At 41.5% G+C, this 16,558-nt stretch overlaps 1 protein-coding gene across 1 annotated transcript; it reads right to left on the reverse strand.

The window, feature by feature from the left end:
- Positions 1 to 2,120: 2,120 nt before the first annotated feature.
- CD3E (CD3e molecule) lies at positions 2,121 to 11,975 on the reverse strand. Its single transcript, XM_007936591.1, has 7 exons — positions 11,927 to 11,975; positions 9,827 to 9,847; positions 8,768 to 8,777; positions 4,866 to 5,140; positions 3,658 to 3,825; positions 3,074 to 3,120; positions 2,121 to 2,177 (listed from the first exon to the last, which is right to left on the reverse strand). Exons 1-7 carry the CDS (start codon positions 11,973 to 11,975, stop codon positions 2,121 to 2,123), a joined length of 627 nt encoding a protein of 208 aa, XP_007934782.1.
- Positions 11,976 to 16,558: the final 4,583 nt, after the last annotated feature.

Genomic DNA, 16,558 nt, shown 5'->3' on the forward strand with positions numbered 1-16,558 from the left:
AGCTTGACTACTGATATAATCACAAGCTCCTTAAAGACAGAAACTGTTTATTTGTATTGCCCAACCCACCTACCCTGCTTTTTGGGAGAAAGATGGCCAGTCTGCTTCCCTAAAGATCATGGCCTTAAAAACCCTATGGGGCAGTTTTACCCTGTTCCATGTCTTGGAATTGACTGGATGGCAGCAAGGTTAAGGACCTAGCACCTAAGTCATTGGAGGTTCGATGGTAGTATTCTTGCCTTCTGTGCAGGAGACCCAGGCTGAAGTCCTGACCAATGTGCCTCCTGTACAGTGACCTGTACATGCACCTCATGTACAGCCGCCTGTCAGTAAAGGCTTGCATGTTGCTCTGATGCTGAATAGGAAAATGGAGAACATTCTTTACAATCATAGTTATATTGAGTCAACATGCAAAGCATGGGAGTTGAACAGCTGATTTCAGCTATGTCCAACACGAAGTGACTTAATCACTGGGCAAATGACTTCATCCCTCAGCCTCGGTATCCTCTCTGTAAAATAAGGAAGACAGTATCTACAGCGTTGCATCGGGTTGGTATAAGGATTCAATGAGATAACAAATGTAAAGTGCTAAATTCAATTTCTGCGCAAAGTAAATGCTCAATAAATGTTAGCTGTTACTGCTTTTATCACACTGAGCCATGCCTACCCTTCACTGGGCACAATCAAATGTATTTGGGACAAAATTGCAGCCTCCAGACTAGCCTGCTGCACTTCAAAAGGGGACCAACAAACAGAAGCTGTAAACATAGCCTAAAGCCGATTGTGGTCAGTGTGGAGGGCTGCTAATCGTAGATGGTCTTTTTAGTCACGATCATACACATAAATAGCTGTGTGGTCAACAGAGAGGTTTCTGAGTTCAGAGAGTTCAGAGACTGAGACAGACGCTCAAAGTTCTGGCCCTCTCTAACTACCAGCTGAGGTGTGCTGTGGGAGTATGAGAACAAACAAAATCTTCTCCACGAGGAACCCCTCCTCTGGGCTCCTACCACCCCACCTCTCACACCCTCATAAGAGCGCAGACCACATCCTGTGCACTGAACCACAGCTTCATGCTGCTGCCTCTCAGGTGGAGGGTACAGCACTGGCTTGAGAGCACCTCTTTCCTCTGTTTTCCCCACCCCTAGCTTATAGCTTTTCTAGGCAGCTTGTGGAAACCCATGTCCCATCCCTCAACCCCATTACACCTCCTATTCTTCTGCTGTCTGTTAAGACCCTGTTTCTGTCTCACCTGTTTTCTACACTGACCACTTCATCAGAGATCCATCAGCCACTCCCTGCTGCCCTTGATGGTTTCCTCCAGGTCAGGCAAACATTTGCTCCTTGATGCCCTCTCCAAAGGAGAGCTTCAGAAAATTCCCCCACCAGCTGTGAAAATAGTTTGTACTTTGCATTTGGGATCACAGGTGAGAATTTAGCCAAAGAAGGGGGTGGGTGTGATAGGGAGGACCTGGGCTGTCTTAGGAGGTGAGGCAGCCTCTGAAGGCCTCCCAGAAAAGAAGGACAGCAACAATTTCAGGCATAGACACTTTATTTCTTTTCTTTCTCAGCTGACACAGAACGAGAGAATTCCTAGGGGAAATGCAAATGACTGTCCCTAGGGTGGAGACAGTGGGCAGGGGGTCCAGGGCTGGCTCTGTGCCCTGGATCTGTGAATGGGCCAGGACACCTGCCATCTGCCGGCAAGTCCATCCCCATAGGGTTACAAAGTAGTGCTGGAAAATAGAAAGGTAAATGGAATAGTTAGGGATGGGACAACTTATATACTGGAAAGGGAGGGAATAGAAGGGGAAAGAACAGACATGGAGGTGGGGTAGGAGGAGTAAATACAGAAATATCCTGACTTGAGAGCCTGCCAGGTGTGAGAGGGTAACTAGCAATGATATTTCAAAGGATAAAAAAGCAGCCATATCCTAGGCTTGGACGCCAGCAGAGGAATCAGAAGGAGGGAGCTGGGGAAAAGGCTATATAGGAGGTGAGTTCACCACAAGGCACAGGAACAATTTTCTTGTGGGGTCCAAGATTTGTCAGGAAACAGAGTAGCATTGGGCCCAGAGAGGAGCCAGACCTGGGTGGTGGGAAGCAGGAGTTGCCAGAAGCCCTCAGATGTTTCTCTGATTCAGGCCAGCATACAGGTCCCGCTGGCCTTTTCGGATGGGCTGCGCATGAAAGAGAGAAGGGGTGGTCAGTAGGGTGGGAGGGACTAGCTCCTAAGAAAGAAGGGTCTCTGAAGATGTAGGTTTAGTGCAATGGAAAGAACTTTGGACTTGGAATCAGGAAGCAGGCTAGAATCCTGATTTAGCACTGACTGGTAGGAGACTTGAGCTAGTCTCCTGTAAGCCTCAACTTTCCTGTCTCAGAGTTGGGACCCTAAAGACCTGCATTTCAGGGCTTTTGTCACAGTTAAATGAAATCATTCATGAGAAAGTGAATACCACATGCTTGGCTGATGATCAACAAATGCTTGCTGAGTTTATTCAGGGGTGATGCTCAAAACGTTTAACAGCTGGGAATGTACACTTAACAACCAATCAGTATAAACCTAGTGGTCTTCTGCCATGCCAAGCATTAACTCTTTAGTTGTCCAATCAAGAGGCAGGACAGTGGGATCTGGAGGAGCGCCTGTGATGACTGGCAGTGTGTGTGTGTGTGTTTAGGGAGTCAGCTTGGGGCTATTTACCAATGAAGTATTTAAATATTTTAGTAACTAATGTAAATGCTCTAGTGACCGGTGGTAGAATATCAGCCCTGATTTATGGTGTTAGAATTTACATGTATAGTAGTCTCCAAGGCTATATCCTAGCCAGTGAATAAGTCAAAGAAAGAGGAATGTGTCTGCCCACCTCTACCCCTTCCATGGTTGTGGAAGCTGTGCAACCCTCAAGAGGGTCCTCCACTACCACGAGGAGGTAGAGGTGGGCACATGGGGTGTTCTCCTAGGAGACTTGAGTGAGGGGCTTTGAAGACTTTGGCAGGAAAGATGGTTGGTCCCATCTGTTCGCTTCTCCCCTAGAAGGATCTCCACCCCCTTCCTGCCTGCTTTATCCCCAGTTACCTCATAGTCTGGGTTGGGAACAGGTGGCGGCCTCTCCTTGTTTTGTCCTGCAGGGGAGGAAGGGGAAAGGGATTTGTTTCCAAGAGAGAACACTGATCTTGCAATAATGTCTGCTGTGATGAGACTCAGCTCAAGGATGAAAAACCCCTTCATTCTCTCCTACTCCCTTTCCCTTTGCAGCTTCCCTTTCTCTTTCCTTCCTTCCTTCCTTCCTTCCTTTCTTTCCCCCATTTCTAAAGATCCCACACTCTTCTTTCATCCTTGTGACTTTCAGCTCAAGGTCCTTCCATTGTTTCTTTCCACTGGGGAAGGGAAAGGAAAAGGCAGTAACTAATGTCCCAAGGGGATGAAATCTGATTACCCCAGAACACTGAGGAGCATTCGAGGAAGCTATATATTAATAGATTTCTTGAGACTGCCATATGTTAATAAACTCCTTTGGTACATCTAGGTTGGGAAGAAGAGTGACCTGACACTTGAAACCCTCTGCTGAGATCTTGGCCTCCCAAGCATCTTCTACAGAAGCCCATCTGCCAGGTTGGACTTTCTCCTTGGTGAGAATCTCCTCAGACCCAGGTTCTTACCCCTGGGTCTGCCGCCAGCACCTGCTCCTCGTGTCACAGGCTTGGTCTTGGCCTTTCTGTTCTTGCTCCAGTAATAGACCATTAGCAGCAAGCCCAGAGTGACGCAGATATCAGCTACAACGACCGCGATCACTGCCATGAGATTCACCTCCATGCAGTTCTCACACACTGTGGCAGGGTTAAGAACAGTTGAGAAGAAATCATTGAGAAAGGAAAAATATGAGGGGACTGGACAAGAGGAAGGAACAAAGGTGAATCTCTCTTTAATACTTGCTTGTCATGGCCAGAACCCTCCTGTTCAAGATATTTATAACAGCAACAATGAGTCACGTGTAGGGGTTACAGGTTGAGCCTCTGGAGTCAGACAATCCTGGGTTCAAGTCCTACTTCCATTATGCACTAGCTATGAGAATTGTGACACATGTTTTTAACTCACAAAGCCTGTTTCCTCATCTATAACGTGGAAATATAAAATAATACTCACTGCATGGCATTGTTGAGAGAATTACAGGGCATAATCCATGGCAAGGCAATGCATGCCGCTTAATAAGCACTCAGTAAATGTTAGCTACCATCATTATAAGGAGCCCTGGTGGTACAGTGGTTAAAGTGCTCAGCTGTTAACCAAAATGTTGGTTCAAACTCACCAGCTGCTCTGTGGGAGAAAGATGGTGCAATCTGTTTCCATAAAGATTTACAACCTTGGAAATCCCATGGGAGCAGTTCTACTCTGACCTATAGGGTTGTTATGAGTTGGAATCTGGACTTGACAATAGTAATTTTTTTTTTTGTATCATTATTATATTACTATTATGCCTTAGTTTATGAAAGTTCATTATAAGTGGCTTTGAGTCTTCTTTGCAGGTCCTTCTGAACGCCTCTGGATAAAGTACCAGATAAATTCATACAGGTGATCTATAATTCTGGATGTGACACAATGCAAATGACCAACTTCTGTCTCTTGGGAGGTTGCTGCTTGAGGTCTACTGAGCTGCCTTAGGTTGCCCAGACAGCAACCTAAGGTGTTTAATCTATATTTTTCAGAAAACACTGATGCTATGTGCTATCAGGGAGGTCCAAGACTGAATGTATGAGGAAGAACAAGGACAGTGGGGAACTGTGAGTTAGGTTAGGAGAAATAATTGGGAATGCCCTTTTAAAATGATCCTCCCCAGTCTGGTAGTCCTTACCCTGGAAACCTGTATTACCTCTTGCTTTTAGGTAGAGAGGATGATTCTTCTTTGAGTCATCTGTATAGCAGGTATAATAACCACTGTGTTCCATTTCTGAAAAATTCTCCAGTACTAACTTGTCTTTAGAATCTTCTGGAATGTTTATAGTTGAAACAGCTACCCCATTATGTTCCCATTTTATTGCTTTGGATCCAGATTCATCAGGGCATGTCAACTCTACTGTGGTTCCGGAGATGGAGACTTTATATACTGGGGAACAGGAAAGAAGAGGAGAAGGGAAATCAGAGGGAGAAACCAGGAAGATTTCAGAAAAAGCAAACAAGTGACAAAAGAACCAACCAAACGCAGAAAGTTACCTGCTATTCAGGTCTTAGATTTGCTTGTCAGAAGAGAATCCTACTGGCTAGAGGGTGTAAAAGAGGGAGCATATGGGAGAAGGGGAACTAGAGAAACTTTAAGAGGTGCCTTCAGGATTTAAACATAGGAGGGGGGTGTCAATATTTTAAATGCCTTAAATAAATTATTCACACAATCTTTACAACAACTGCATGAGCTAGGTATTATTATTATTTCCATTTTATAGATGGTGATTGTTCTGGTTACCTAGTGCCACTCTGACAGGAAACATACCACAAATGGGATGGCCTTAACAAACAGGAGTTTATTCTTACAATTTGGAGGCTTTAAGTCCAAGTTCAAAGTGCCAGGCTCTAGGGACTGGGTGAAAGCCCTTCAACCTTGGGGTCCAGCTTTGCCTCCTGCTCCCAGCCCACTGGAGCTAGAGGCATTTCTTCTCTCAGACAGCTGCTGGCTGCTGAGGCTGAGAACCCCTCAAAGTTGACAAGTAAAAAGGCACAGTCCTGATGTTACCAAACCACATGGCAGGCCATTAACTTAAGTCATTGTAAGTCCCAAGGTCAGCAGAGCATAGCAGGCTGCTGAGCAACGACACGGCTACATGCAGGGTCCAAGCATGCCATAGGCTAGAGACCATTCTCAAAGCTTCTCCTTATATACAGGAAGCAGACCACATACCCCAAGGCAGCTACTCAGCTGCTCACAGTAGTCCCACCATGGAGCTGATTACCAGTCTCATCATGGGAATACTACATTCAGCTGCCCAGCCACTCAACCAGGCCTAGCCAAGTTGACACACAAACATAACCACCACAATAATGTTATGGCACAGAGAAGTTAAATAAATTGTCCAAAAGATACTCAGCAAGTAAGGAATCGAGCCAGGATTCAAATACAGCAGTCTAGTTTGAGAATTAGACTCTTAACCTTATAGTATACACATTATCTCCTCTGTGTGCTTTATACCTCCAGAGACAATAATTCATAATGGTCAAGAAAACAAGCTTCAATATCTAATAAATCTTGTAAGTAAAGTAAAGAAAAACACAGAAAGGAAAGAATGGAAGTTAAGTATAAAAGTCCCCCTTTGGAATCTTTTCATGGAGGTTGGGGATGTAATGTGGGGAAGACCTCAGCTCTTAAGGTTAATCTCTCTGAATCAGTTTATTCACCTCTATGCACTGATACTCATTCTCAGAAAGGGCATAAACAAAAGATTGATAAACTTACTCTTTTGTGTAGATTCATCTGAAAATGAAAAAGGAAGAGTGGTTGGAGAATAACTTTTGTCTAAGTTTAAATTGTGTGTCAGATTTTTCAAATGGAACTAGACACTGCCCCAAGCATTCCCAAACAGGGCCCCATCCTCCAGTAAGTCTCAAGCCTCAGAGGTGAGGTATATGCTTAGCCCATGAGCATTCTCAGAGATATAACTCAGATACTTTAAATTGAGAATATATCTGTAAGTACTCCTAGACCTAGATGCACTGAAGCTTTCAAGACCTAAAGCTGAAAAAGAATTCCAGAATTCTGATCCTTCTGCATTTGGACAATATTCCAGACAGAGATGAGGAGTGTTCTTAGAAATAAAGACCTCCTCATCTTTGAATCACCGACTCTTGAGCTTACCTAATTCTCACTATTCAGACTTTTTTTTCTAAAACAAAAAACAAAAAACAAAAAAAACCCAAACACTGTCCCTCATAAGAGAGATCAAACATCTTTTTTTTTTTTTTCTTTTCTCTGTTCCTGTCCTTAAGTGATTTGAAGTACCTGACACATTGTTAGGGAATGGTTCTTCCAATAAAAGCAGCTAAAGGAAGGTTGGGCAATCCTACTTCCGTAGTGATACTGCCTCGGAAACCCAAGGAGGGGTCGCTATGAGTCGGGTTTGACTCGACGGCACATAACAACAACAACAACATATTTTAAATAATTTCTGAGTATAACCAAATCTCAATTATTTTTTATTAGAGGAGGGACCAGCGGTGTAGACAGCCAAAATCCACAAATAATCCACCAATATAGTTTTGGAATCCAGCCACAGTCCCCACAGCAGGCAGTTTTGCCGTGGGAGGTGGGGCCCTGGGTACATCCTATTTCTTAGAGGAACTTAGGACTGGGACATTGGGCACCACAAAGCTATTCCAGGACCTGGTTATGACGGCTGGCAGAGAGGAGAGGCGGTGATACTCAGAGTCAGCCCTCTCCCTGTTAGCAGTGTTTTATGACAGCATGCAATGGGGCTCAGAGTCAGAGGTCCACAGTTTGAATCTCAGCTGTGCACTAAGCTGTGTAAGGGGAAGTCATTTAATCTCTAAGAGCTTCTTTTTCTTCATCAGGAAGTAAACACACACACCTTCCAAGGTTTTTGAATTAAATGGATTATGAAGGTAAAAATGGATGGCAAATAGCAGATGCTCAAGAAAAATGTTGATTCCTTTCCTCTTTCTTCTCTTGAGGTCCTGCTACAATGGAGAACAGAACTGAACACTGACCTGCTTGCTCAGGGAACCCTCTGGCTGAGACTGCACAGAATCATTCTCCAGTGGTTTATTCACCTGCTTATAGGAGGTCTGGTGGTGTAGTGACTAAGGCATTTGACTGCTAACTAGAAGGTTGGTGGTTCAAACCCACCAACCACTTCTTGGAAGGAAGATTGGACATCTACTTCTGTAGTGATACTGCCTCAGAAACCCAAGGAGGGGTTGCTATGAGTTGGATCTGACTTGACAGCAGTGAGTTTGGTTTTTTGGTTTTTTATAATTAGGAGTTGAGTGTAGTGACAATAGATCATTGATATTATTTTGATTTACAAATGATTTTTCAGCACTGATATTTTTTAGAAATTTAAATGAGCTGGAAATCACAAATAGAGTAATTCAAAACTAAATAAATATTATATTCTGCTTGATATATTTGTTTGGAAAAGAAGTGTAAAAAAATTTATTCCTAACTTTTCTTTCATTGACATAAATTCAGTTTCAGAGCTTACATGTGCTTATATAAGGACCTATATGTCTACACATAGAAATAATTGTGCCTACAAGGGTTTTTTCACATGCTCAGAGATGATAATTTATAATGGTTAAAAAATGAGCTTCAGTATCTAATAAATCTGTACTTATATTTATCTCTGTGATTGGACTATTTTTCTAAGCCTCAATTTTCATATCTAAGGATGTTAGAAGAATTAAATGACAAAATTTGGGTAAAATACTTAGCCAATACATAGAACAAAAGTGCTCAGTAAACATCAATGTTTCTTATCTATAGTCTTTCTGTATAATAATAGTTAAAATTTACCTACTGCCTTTTATATGCTATATAATATACTGAGTGCCTTAAATAAATTATTCATACAATTTTCACAACAACTCTATGAACTAGGTCATACCTCACTTGATCATGCTTACCTGTAATCAGACAGGACTGGTAGCAACAAATATAGTCACATGTATCATCTATAGATCTTACTGTAATTATTTTCCCTCTAATTATGACCATTTTGCTTCACATTTAAAAAGAGATTGTATGAAGGGAAAATCCTCTTACCATTTTCTTCATTCTCTGAAAAGGAAATGATACAAAATGATTAGCAACAACACTCCTATCAGCTACTAAGATTATACCTTGCTCTCATGAGTTGACTCTTCCCTAATCCTTTAGAAAACAGTAGACATTCAAATTCCTCATTGTTGTATATGAAAAGTTGTCTGGGACTCTAGATTCTACATTAAATTGATGGCCATTTACGAAAACGACTCCTACATGCACTACAAATTAGACAGTGCAACAGAATGTAGACCAGCACAGTGGTTGCCTTTGAACATGAAATTGGTTCAGTCATCTTGGAGGAGCTGATTGGATAGAAAGCCTTCCAATCTTGAGTCATATCTGACTTTACTGGCTGTGACTGAGAAAATAAATTCAGGCCAGGTACATTCATATGCATGTACACACATATGCATACACATGCCCACACATACACAGAGTATTCTGACATGTGATGCTGACTTGCACCCAACTGCTGCCCCAGAGGTGTGGAGCAGCATCCCTGAACAATGGGGCTCATCCAGTGTATTCCCATACATGTATTCTAGGGACACACTCTCTGCAAAATCTCACATCAAATATGAAATGCAAATAAAAACGTTGTTACTTTCAACTTAATAGTCTCAATTTTTTTTTTTTTCTTTTGAATAGTTAAGTCTCACTGTTTCTTATGATCTCTGGTGCTTTCCTCTTCCTGACTAAAAATATCTCTATACTTATGAAGAACAGACAAAGGAGAAGATGGTAAAAAACTCTTTCACTGGTCTCTGTGGATGTTCTGTAAGGACCTATCATGGCACAGTGGTAAGGCATTTAGCTGCTAACCAGAAGGTTGGTGGTTCCAACCCAATAGCTGCTCCATGGGAGGAAGATGAGGCAATCTACTTTTGTAAAGATTTACAGACTTGCAAATCCAATGGGGGTTGCTATGAGTTGGAACCAACTTGATGGCAGTGGGTTTGGTTTTTTGGTTTGGTGGATATTCTGTTGGAGGCTTGGTGGAAGCTCTACCCATTAAGATAAAGAATGTTGATTTTGTAAAAAGGAAGGAGAGAGTATCTTACCTGACTGCCCCCAAGCACCACCTAGAAAAGAAATCATAATAAAGAAACAGTTAGTAAAGATTGTGACTGCCCATAATTTTAAACAGAAAATGGGCTATGGTCCAGTATGACCAAGTATGAACATCTAAAGTCCTTCCTATCTACTGCTGGATCATAGTCATTCCTACCCCCAGAGAAATGACGCTCCAGGGATTCTTGTCCAATTCAGGATGAAACAGGGCAAGAAAACGTTTAGCATTAAATATGAACACATGATATTTGATGAACAGTGGTTAAAAAAGTTGGGTCCTTTTTTTGATAAGTGGAGAAACAGCAAAAGAATTTTGTAACCAAGCTTTCATTTTGAAAATTGCTCTTTGACCATGGAGGAGAAATACGCTCTTGTTCTGGTATAAATGTAGGGATTCTTGTTCCATCTCTGGCTCCTTCTTGTCTGATGGTTCAGTTGTTCTATTTGTTTTGTGGTTGAGGCAGAGCTGGAAATATTTGATACCTTGATTACTAGAGCCTGTGAGTGGAAAAACCTGATCACATTCCCACTGGACCCTTGGAGTTCCTTCACCTAGCAATAAATCAGATTTGTTACAATGACCAGTTTCCCTGGCACTGCCTGAAAGTTTTCTGTTTACCTGGACCTCCCTTGGCCTGACAACAGCCTCTCTATTTGGTGAGATCCCCTTGACAGAGAAGATTAGGCATATTCTCATGTTGCCAAATTTCTAGGCAGGAAGAGGCTAGGATCTTAGGTCTTTGATTATTCCTCATACATAAGGTGGCTATGAGTTGGAGCTGACTTGACGGCACTGGCAATCTCCTTCTGTAGTGATACTGCCTTGGAAACCCAAGGAGGGGTCGCTATGAGTCGGGTCCGACTTGATGGCACACAACAACAACAACAACATACTGTATGCCTCAAAACAAGCAACAAAAAAAGCTTCACCACTCCCTGAAGAAGTCACATCACACCCCTTGGTTACTCAAAGTGTTATTTTTCAGACCAGCAGCAGATCATCATTTGGGAGATGGTTTAAAATGCAGAATCTCAGTCCCCGCTGCTACTGAAGCAGAAACTGCATTTTAACAAGATCCGAGGTGATCTGTGTACACAGTCAAGATTGAGAAGCCCTCGTCTAAATAGACTGCTGCAGCTGAAACAGGAAGTGGAAACATCATGGCTGTGGCTCTGCAATAGCAGACCCAGTTGTGATGGCATTTTCTAATTCTCTGAAACAAAACTGTTATGAACTGTTTTGCCTCATGGGCAGCCATTAAGAGCACAGGCCTTACAGACAGATGGACCTGGCTTTCTAGATGTGCTTCAGCTCTTATGAGCTATGCGATTTTAAACAAATTATTCAACTTTTTCGAATATCAGTTTCTTCATCTGTGAAATTAGGCATAAAATGTCTATTTTCCAAGGTGGAAGTAATGATTAAACTAATTAACACATGTAAAGTATTTTTCTTTACATGGTGTCTGGCACCCAATAAATGGCAATCTCTCTCTCTCTCTCTTTTTGTAATATTGGTTTCATATGAGAGATACAAATGATCTTTGTTATTTATCAATTTATATTTCACTTTGCTTCACAAGGGATTAAGCTGGTCGAAAGCTCTTGATCAACTGAGATGAACAAACCATTATGAGATGTTTTGTTGTCTCAAAGATACTGAACATGCTTTTATATCGTGCACAGTTTGGGCTCAACTCTTTGTCCTAATACCTGGTCTCCCTGAAACAAAGAAAGGAGGTTTGCTCTTCTAATCTCTTTTGTGTTCATTTCTAAGGGTTGGATAAGCTCACTGATGGAACAAGCTTGTGCTTGGCAGGCAGAAAGATCTCTTTGTTTCTCTTTGCTTTCAATAGACATGATCATCCCAACTTCTTTTCTTGGCCTGTTCCCTGAACTCTTCCTAGGTACCTGCAGAATATCTTTTTTATTAGCCTCTAGTCCTAACTCCCTACCTTATCATAGCACAAATCATGTCTTACATCTCCTGGTAAATGAGTCTCTTTGGTGTTATCGGGCAGCTCAGGTAAGGTTGTGAGCCTCCCAAAGGTCTGGAGAAACATCACCCCTTTTCATTTCACCCTACTCACCTGACAAGAGGCAGAGTCCCAAGACTACCCAGAGAGTGCCTGGCAACATCCTTCTCTCAGTGAACACTTACTTTACCTAAGATGGCGGAAGTGAGTCTGTTTATTACTTCTGAAAAAGAAACCGGAGGACTTTATCAAAACATGAGGACCCTGGGGTCATCATTCCCAATGCTAGGATGAAAAGGAGGGCTTTTTAGAGCCAGACTCACCATTTTCTGGAGCAGACACCCAAGGCTGGGAGGGGAGGCAGGCTTCTGAACCCCACACAGGAAGTGTGAAGGGGCCTCTAGGCCTGCAGGGCTCTACGTCACTTGGAAACGTTCAAGGAAGAGGCAGCCACCTGGGTTGGTTGAGGAGAGAGTTGGGCCCCAAAACTTTCCTATAAGGATGAAAAAAGGGACTCTGACAAAACCTGAATGTGTCCGTGAAAAATACCTGCAATCCAACTGCCCAGGCCTTGCACAATGTATGTCCAAATTGGTGACTCTCTTCTCAGATACCACCCCCTGCTCCTGCCAGAAATAAGCTGTGATAGGGAGTATGACAGGGAGAGGGAGAAACATGAATATTTGCTCTATGATGGACTTGGCCTGGAGCAGCAGGATGCAACTGTCTGACTAACAAAAGCAGTGAATTGAAAATATTCATTGGCTTAAAACCATGAGATGCCATTTCACAAATAATGTTTGTAAAAATACTTTAAAAGCTCCACAGTACTCAATACTGGGAAGGGTGAAGAGTGATAACCTCAAAATCTGTTGTTGTAAGTATAAACTGATATAACTTTTCTATATTTCTAATCACACATTAATCAAATGCTTACTATAGGCCAGTAACTGTGCTAAGGACTTTATCAATCTCATTTAATCCTCAAAACAACCTAGTGATGTAGGTATTATGTTTCTCACTACCATCCAGTTGAATCCGACTCATAGCGACCCCACCTTGGGTTCTGAGGTGGTATCTCTACGGAAGTAGATTGCCCAGTATTCCTTCTGAGGAGTGCCTGGTGTGTTTGAACCACCAGCCTTCTGGTTAGCAGTCAAATGCCTCAGGCACTATGCCACCAGAACTCCCTCATTTTATACTTGAGCAAACTGAGATTCAGACAAGCTACATAACTTGTTTTGTTACAAAACTTAGATTCTAGGAAACATTTTGACAATTTTTTTTAACTTAGTAAATACATAATGTGCTGGGTGCTAGTGAAACAGCAGTACCAAGATAGACTTTTAGTCTTTATGGAGAAGGAAAGAAAATGTGGACATTAAATAGATAATTATAGGAGACTCATGATAAGAAAGAAGAAATACAGGTGCTATGAGTGTGATAAAAGGGAGAGCTAGCCGTCACCTATCCAGCTAGTTAGTTACACTGCGGTGGCTTGTGTGTTGCTGTGATGCTGGAAGCTAAGCCACTGATATTTCAACCACCAGCAGAGCCAGCCATGGTGGACAGGTTTCAGCAGAGCTTCCAGATTAAGACAGAGTGGGAAGAAATGCCTGGTGATCTACTTCCAAAATTTCGCCAGTGAAATCTTGTGGATCACCACAGAATATTGTCCTTCTCACTTGCTTCAAACATGTCGTCAGGAGGGATTACTCACTGGAGGAAGACATCATGTTTGCTGAAGCAGAGGGCCTACAAGGGCAAGGGAGACTCTCTATGAGATGAATTGGTACAATAGCCGCAAAAATGGACTTAAACATGTCAACATTTGTGAGGGGAATGTAGGCCCAGGCAACGTTTTGTTCCGTTGTGTATAAGGTCACCGTGAGTTGGAATCGACTCAGTGGCATCTATCTATCTACAATATTTATCTAATATAGTCCAGCGAAGATCTCACTGAGATGGTGACATTTAAGCTGAAGACAACAGATGAGCAGGTGTGATACAGATAGAGAGGAGGACAGAAAAAAATATTCCAGACAGAGGGGGCAGTGTGTTGGAAACCAAAAGATAAGAGAAACTCATTAAGATATTCAAAGTCCACAATGGCAGGTAACAGGGAAAGGGAGATGGAGTGGCCAAAAATGAGATTGGAAACTCATTTGGAGATGAGGAATTTACAAGCTTTGTTATGGATTTTTCAGAATTATTCTAAGGGCACTGGGAAGCAGTTGAAGGTTATCCCTCCCCCACTCCCCCAAGATTATGTTTTATTTTATTTTATTTTTATTGTGTAAAGTTTACAGGAAAAAAAATTTCTGTTCAACAATTCATACACATTTTGTGTCATGTTGTTGATTGCAATCCCTTCAACATAACATCATTCATCTCACTTTCTCCCTGAGTTTCTCATTTCCATTCCTCATTTCCTAATCCTTCCAGCCTCTGCACTTTTCCTTGAGCAAATTCTGCCCTTTTAATCTCAAATGGTTAGTTATTCTAAGGAACGTGTATCTGTCTAGTATTATTGTTCACGTTGTATGTCTGTCTATTGTCTGGCTGCAAATTGAGCCACAGGGGTTAGTTCAGTTCCAGTCCAAAGGGTGCATAAGGGCCGTAGTCTTGGGGTTTCTACTAGCCTCTATTTGACCAGTCAGGCTGGTCTGTTTTATGATTTTGAGTTTTGTGCCACAATTTTTTTCTACTCTATCCAGGACCTTCGAATGTAATCCCTTTCAGAGCAGTCGGTAATGATACTCAGGCACTACTTTGTTCTTCTGGTTTCAGGGTTGTGGAGGCTGAGGTTCACATGGTCCATTTGTCCTTTGGACTAATTGTTTCCATGTGTCTTTGATTTTCTGCACTCTTCTTTGCTTCAGATGTAGAGAGACCAACAGCTGCACCTTAGATGGCTGCTCACAAGCTTTTAAGACACCAGTTGCTACCCACCAAAGGAGGATATAGAACATTTTCTTTGTGGACTATGTTGTCCAATTAACCTTGATGTCCTTTGAGATTATGGTCCTGAGCCCCCAGGCCTAGGGACTCATTCCCTCAAGATTTTGGTTATGATAAGAAGATAAGAAGTTTTCACATCTTTGCCCCTGTATGCTCTACTATATTATGAATATATTTGTAGCATATGTAAATACACATGTAGAAATAACCTGTATAATAAATGTATAATATGTATAATGTATAATAAATGTATATTTATAATATACATGTATAATAAATGTATATCAACAGATAAAATCTTATTCTTCTTCCCACATCTGTTCAGCTTGAGTGTCTATCTATGTATCCACTTATAGATTATAGTTATTACTATTATTGGAGTGTTGTATACTTAATCGTATTTACCTCTGTTGTCTTTAACTCTTGTACTCCTCCCAGTGTCTTCCTTGGCCTTAATAATTTTTCACTGACCTCCTCTTTATTGTATATTGCCTTCTCCTTTGTTCATGTTAACATGTGTCTACTCTCTAGTTAGATGCTCTGGTAGCGTAGTGCCTAAGGCACTTGACTGCTAACCAGAAGGCTGGCGGTTCAAACCCACCAGCCACTCCTCGGAAGGAAGATGGGGCAATCTACTTCCATAGTGATACTGCCTCGGAAACCCAAGGAGGAGTCACTATGAGTTGGGTCTGACTGGACGGCACATAACAACAAAACTCTCTAGTTAGTGCTTTAACTTCTCTTCCTTTCCCCATCCTGGTAACCTTCAAAGAATGATTTTTCTTGTGTGAAACCCTTTTCTTGACTTTTTACAATAATGGTCTCAAACAATGTTTGTCCTTTTGTGATTGACTAATTTCACTGACCATAATGTCCTATAGGTTCATCCATGTTATGAGATGTTTCACAGATTCATCATTATTCTTTACTGATTGTCTATTCCATTGTGTGTATGTACTATAGTTTATCTAGTCATCCATTGATTGGCATTTAGGTTGTTTCCATCTTTTTGCTATTGTGAATAGTGCTGCAACAAACATCGGTGTACATATATCTATTCATGCCACGGCTCTTATTTCTGTAGGATCTAAACCTAGTAGTGGGATAGCCGGATCATATGGTATTTCTATTTCCAATTTTTTAAGGAAGTGCCATATTGTTTTCCACAGTGGTTGCACCATTTTACAATCCCACCAGCAGTATATGAGGGCTCCAGTCTCTCCACATTCTCACCAGTATTTGCTGTTTTCTTTGCTATTAATGTTTGGGGGAAATGATATTGTATTGTTGTTTTGATTTGCATTTCTTTCATGGCTAATGATTGTGAGCATTTCTTCATGTGTTTGTTAGCTGCCTGAATATCTTTTCTGTTAAAAGTGTCTGTTCATGTCCTCTGTCTATTTTTTAAATTGGATTATTTGTCTGTTATTGAGGTGTTGAAGTTTTCTATAATCTTTGGAGATTAGTCCCTTGTCCAATATATCATTGCCAAAACTTTATTTCCCAGTCTGTGGGTTCTATTTTCATTCTTTTGGTGAAATATTTTGATGCTACATGTCTAGTTTTTAGTAGCTGCCAGTCATCTAGTTGTCTTCTGTTCTTTGTGCATTTTCAGTTTTGTTTGATAGTGTATTTATGCCCTGAATTGGGGCCCCTATTTTTTCTCTGATGATCTTTATAGTTTTTGGTTTTACATTTAGGTCTTTGATCAATTTTTTTTTTTTTTTATTGTGATTTGGGTGAAGATTTACAGAGCAAATTCACTTTCCATACAGCAGTTCACAT

This window comes from Orycteropus afer, unplaced genomic scaffold (genome assembly GCF_000298275.1).
Source record: "Orycteropus afer afer isolate SDZICR_OR568_19922 unplaced genomic scaffold, OryAfe1.0 scaffold00036, whole genome shotgun sequence".
Taxonomy (NCBI): domain Eukaryota; kingdom Metazoa; phylum Chordata; class Mammalia; order Tubulidentata; family Orycteropodidae; genus Orycteropus; species Orycteropus afer.